We start from the raw sequence: 5,060 nt of genomic DNA on the forward strand, positions 1-5,060 counted from the left end.
AGGCTTACAATAAATGGTGATATGTTCACTTTACTTGCTCTAAGCTCATGACTTTGTAGCTTTCTCGTAACGTCTTACTTAATTAAGATATGTTCATGTTTCATATATTGCAAAATAAAAGTCGTGAACAATTGTGATGATGTAGTGAATCATTGGGGAGCAGTGGTCTTGAAACTGGGAGGTCCTGGGTTCGAAACCAAATCAATATACTAGCTTATCACTAAGTCCCTCTGAAAGTTGTGAAAGCCTTAGGTCTCCCGGCTCGCTCTTTAAAAAAAAAGAGGATATTATTGCTTGATATAGCTTTCAGCCAGTTTAAAGCGTCAATGTATCAATCGTGCTCCCCTGATCTGGCTCCTATTTTAATTGGTTGCAATAGATACCTCCTACATGTACATGATAGCCTGTCTGGGGATATTGACGATGTACCAAAAGAGACATACAGATATCACCGCCTCCGCCAACAAATCATTCGCTTTGATTATCCTCATTATCTTTACTGGATTCCTGGGGATGGTAAGTTTGCCTAGAGTTGGAGGGATGATTGATGATCAGGATGATTTTGATGATGGTGATGATGACGACTGTGATGATGACGATGATGATGATGATGTAGAATGAAGAAGAGAAGGGGCGGTGATGATGAGGATGATGGTACAGAAGAGGACAAGTAACGGTGGGAGTGGGATTAGAATGAGGAGATGATGATGATGATGATGAAGTTAAAGATGGCGTTAATAATGATGATAATGACGACGATGTTGAATGATGGTGATGATTAGGATGAGCGTCCCGGGTACCCCAATGCTGAAAAGAAACGCACTTTTTAGAAAACTTCAATTTTGCATACAAAAATGCATCCCTTCAAGCAGGCGCGTACGCAGAGGGGGGTGTCTTGGGGGTTAACCCCTCCCCCCCTCAATTTTTGTCCATCAAGATTTTTTTTTAGTGCTCACTACACCCCCCCCCCCTCACTGAGTGAAATAGTGGCCGGCGCGATTTTCAAATTTGCAAACACCCCCCTTGAAAAATTCTGCGTACGCCACTGAACTGCCTTCAATGCTTCTCACATAGTACAGCATAGTATCTCATGTATTACTGTACAGTACATTTATTCCATTTGTTTGCATCTCTTTTTTTAATTGAAATTACTTCAAATTAGTTTTCTTGTAGTTTACATCCATTGATAGTGTAATTTATATCACGCCTCTTTCTCTATTTTTATACTTTGATCATATTTGAAATCTATCACATGTTACCAAATTTAGGTTGTTAGTGATTAAATGAATCTTTATTTTTCTTCCACTGATAAATGAAATTAAGTGCCATTCTACGGAATATTCATTTTGGATTCATTGATGTTTAATACTGTTATATAACACTTTCATCATCCTTTCCTACAGGTCTTCATTGGATCACTCGTCTTCTATATCCTCTTCTTCATCGTGCATATGCTGACTTATGTTGGATTAAGTGCGTTCATGTACTGTAGTGGAATAATCAAACCAGGTATGAACATCATACAGGAGGGACAGATATAAGCTGCATATCGCATTCTGATATAACATCCCACAGTAGACATACTTACAAAGAGCTTAACTGGTAGTTATCATTCAGCAGCCGTGAGCATTGCACAATGCATATATCAAGGGTGATCCTACCAGGTAGCCACATACTGCTTCTGGGTGGAGAGAGGCAAATGAAGATTATTTTTTTGCCTAAGAACATTAGTGTTATGGGGGATGCTAAAGCGTGTATCATACCCGTACCCAGGCGCGCCGGAAGCAGTTTGGGATTGGAGGAAAACATTCCAGGGGGCTCACCTTCCAGGGGCAGTGACGTAATGAGAAAAAAAAGTTCGGAAGGGGGAGGGGGGCAGACGAAAAATCTGCATCACCACCAGTCTTACACGTTACATGCAGGTCCCATGGAACGTTTTTCAAAGTGGAGTATTATCGATCAGGTAGAGCGTAAATTAGCGTGGGGTCCAGGGCATAAGCCTCGGCAGGGGGTCAAGGGGCTGAGCCCCCGGAAGGGGTTTCAGGTATTTAATTACGGTCAGATGAGCATCCAGGGGCCGTCCTAGGGCCCTTGGTGGGGTCCAGGGGGCAGAGCCCCCGGAAGCTCAGAGGTTTTAGGTATTTAATTACGGTCAGATGAGCAACCAGGGGCCCGCCTTACGGCCCTTGGTGGGGTCCAGGGGGCAGAGCCCCCGGAAGCTCAGGGGTTTTAGGTATTTAATTACGGTCAGATGAGCATCCAGGGGCCCGCCTTAGGTCCCTTTGTGGAGTCCGGGGGCGGAGCCCCCGTAAGCTCTGGGGTTTTGAGCATTTAATTACGGTCAGATGAGCATTTTTGTATACCTTATTTGTGACATTGGCAGGTCACTTATTTTTGTCTCCGTCTTTCTTGCTTTTTCTCTTTAACATACTTTTTCAAAAAGGAGGGAGGGGGGGGGGGGTCTCGAGCCCAGCCACTTTGCAGACCATGACATAAAGGCTTCTAAATAAAGCGTATTTTCGTTGACTGTAATTTGGAATTTTCAAATTTTCCAACAAACGCATAAAAAGGTATGACTTACACAAAAATGGAAAAAAAATGCCGGAAAATCATTTCACAACATCAACATTTGTAAATCACTTGTTTCGAATAAGAAATACAGCTCCCCCCCCCCCCCCATCAGTACGCCAGCGTTCAGGGGCTCATGTCTTCTCACCCCTATAACAAAATAACGGACACGCTTTCCCATTCTCGCACAATATGTCCACGATATGCGCGTATCGCTAATATAGAGACCTCCATTGATAAATACCGTATAGGTGGCATGCGCAATGTTTATGAAATGTAATTCCTGTGAACTTACCTTTTTCTTTGAATGGAATTGTATATGTGATTTAATTCAGGTTTTTATTATTGTTACGTTCTTTTGGATTAAAAATAAAAACCATGTTTACTCCTTTACTGCTTTTTTTTTTGGAGGGGGGGGGGGCGTTTTACCTGCTCACCAACCTCCTGCCAGTTTCTATGCAGATAGACCTCGGTAAAATCCTTAAAGAGTTGTTTGGTAAATGACATTCTTGATTACATTTCTATAAAATTTTAGTGAAATTTTTCTATCAAATTTTTGAAGGGCTTTAAGTTTCTCGTCTTAGAGAAATATTGCATGCTTTCATGAAGAAAAGTATTTGTAAAACAAACAAACAAACAAACATACGGACAAACAACAACAACAACAAGAAAAACATTTATTCCTCGATTCATGCCCAGGTTGAGCCTTTTGTTGTATTCATCCTTCCCCTCACCAGGTTTCAGTCAGGTGAAGATAATTAACGGAGTAGCGCTAATTAACTAACCCAAGTCACGAGCTTGGAAGTGAAAACAGCGGAAGAAGAAATAGAAAAAGGATGAAAAGAAGGAGAAGAAGAAAGAGAAGAAGAAGGTGAAGAAGAAATAAAAAAGCAAAGGAAGAATACAACAAACTATTCGTCAAAAATGCTTCTTCTTTTTCTGTCTGCTTCTTCATTTCCTCCCCAGCCCCAGGTACATTTTATATTATAGATCAATGTGTTAAGAGAGGATATGGGCGATATTCTTGAAGTCGTGTTCACGTTGTCTCCGGTGTTTGAAGATGTGCTATTGCCCGTTGCGCCCAGCTGTTGTATTGTCTCAAAAAGTCTTATGGTACTCATCTGGTCATGTCATTGTACTTTCATGTGCAGCATTCTCTTTCTCTTGTCAGGTGTTTAATTATGATATTTTTTAAATGTAATAATCATGAACTGTTATAGTCATATTCTTTCTCCTTTTTCTATCTCATGCCTACAAAAAAACATCAGAAGCTTTGTCATATTTCAAACTGCGATTATTTTTTTTCCCTTCTCCTTCCCCTCTCTTAATTTCATTTGTTCTACAGATCCAGATATGGGTTCTATCAGGAGGTTAATCGCCATTTACAAGAAGGCATTCGCTGTTTGCAAGTATAAAATGTCAAATCATCTGGTATGTAATGTATTTGTGTTCTAAAGAGATACACATAACATGGGAAGAAAGGGAAGTCAAACAGATTGACAGCTAGCGCGCGCACACACACACACACACACGCACACACGCACACACACACACACATACACACACACATACACAGATCAACAATCAGAGACTGACATCAACAGAAAGGGAAAAAGAAGGACAAATATACAAAGTCATAAAGTTGCAGATGTAGAATGAGAGGGAAAGACTTGTGAACATAAGAAAGATATGAGGAGAGACAGAGACAGAGAAAAAGAAAGAGACAGACAGACACATTAGCGAGAGGCAGAAAATTATTGAGTCAAAAGTTTCAAAATCCAATGAAAGCTATATCAAAAGAAAGATTTTGAGGATATATTTTCAGGAGATCTGGCCTCAATTGCCCCCCCCCCCTCTCTCTCTCTATCTCTCTCTCTCTCTCTCTCTCTCTCTCTATCTAACTTTTACTATTCATGTTTCTATTGATATACATTCTTTTTATCAACGATGATACTTAAAGGGATCCGGTAACTTTGTCTCAGATTCTGAAACAAAATTCTGGATTTAGCTCATGATGCAATGATAATTATAAACCTTTAGGTCAGTCAGGAACCCCATGACTTTTACAAGCCGATCGCCTGTCTGATTATCAAGATATTTATGATTGGAATTACAAATTTTGAAAACCGTTCGCCTGACGGTTTTCATAACACTACAGTCTATTGGGGAAAACGAGTATGGTAAAACCGGTCACTCAAAGATTTTTACTTTTTTGAGGCACTTCTTGATCATTTTGAAGCGCAATTTTTTTAGGGCTTCAATATTACACCATATCACAGACACTGATAACAGGTAGGGCGGTGTATCTCAGATTTAACATTGTTAAACGATCCCTTTAATATATGGGGGGGTACAGATAGCCATACATAAATACAATAGCAGACTAATGATCAATATCGTATAAGGGAGAGGAAATATTTTATAGAAAATAATTATAGAGAAACAGAGGGAGAGAGATAGAGAGACACACAGAGAAAAGAACAAGACTAACT

At 40.1% G+C, this 5,060-nt stretch overlaps 1 protein-coding gene across 1 annotated transcript in view; it reads left to right on the forward strand.

The window, feature by feature from the left end:
- LOC115921312 (SID1 transmembrane family member 2-like) overlaps positions 1-1,541 on the forward strand; it is a 25,545-nt gene extending 24,004 nt beyond the window's left edge. The window contains exons 14-15 of the mRNA XM_030978667.1: positions 380-516; positions 1,404-1,541. Of these exons, the coding sequence (XP_030834527.1) occupies positions 380-516; positions 1,404-1,541 (275 nt within the window). The remainder of the gene's footprint in view (positions 1-379; positions 517-1,403) is intronic.
- The last annotated feature ends 3,519 nt before the right edge of the window (positions 1,542-5,060 follow it).

The sequence above is a fragment of the Strongylocentrotus purpuratus genome, unplaced genomic scaffold, assembly GCF_000002235.5.
Source record: "Strongylocentrotus purpuratus isolate Spur 01 unplaced genomic scaffold, Spur_5.0 spur5_scaffold_1, whole genome shotgun sequence".
Taxonomy (NCBI): Eukaryota; Metazoa; Echinodermata; class Echinoidea; order Camarodonta; family Strongylocentrotidae; genus Strongylocentrotus; species Strongylocentrotus purpuratus.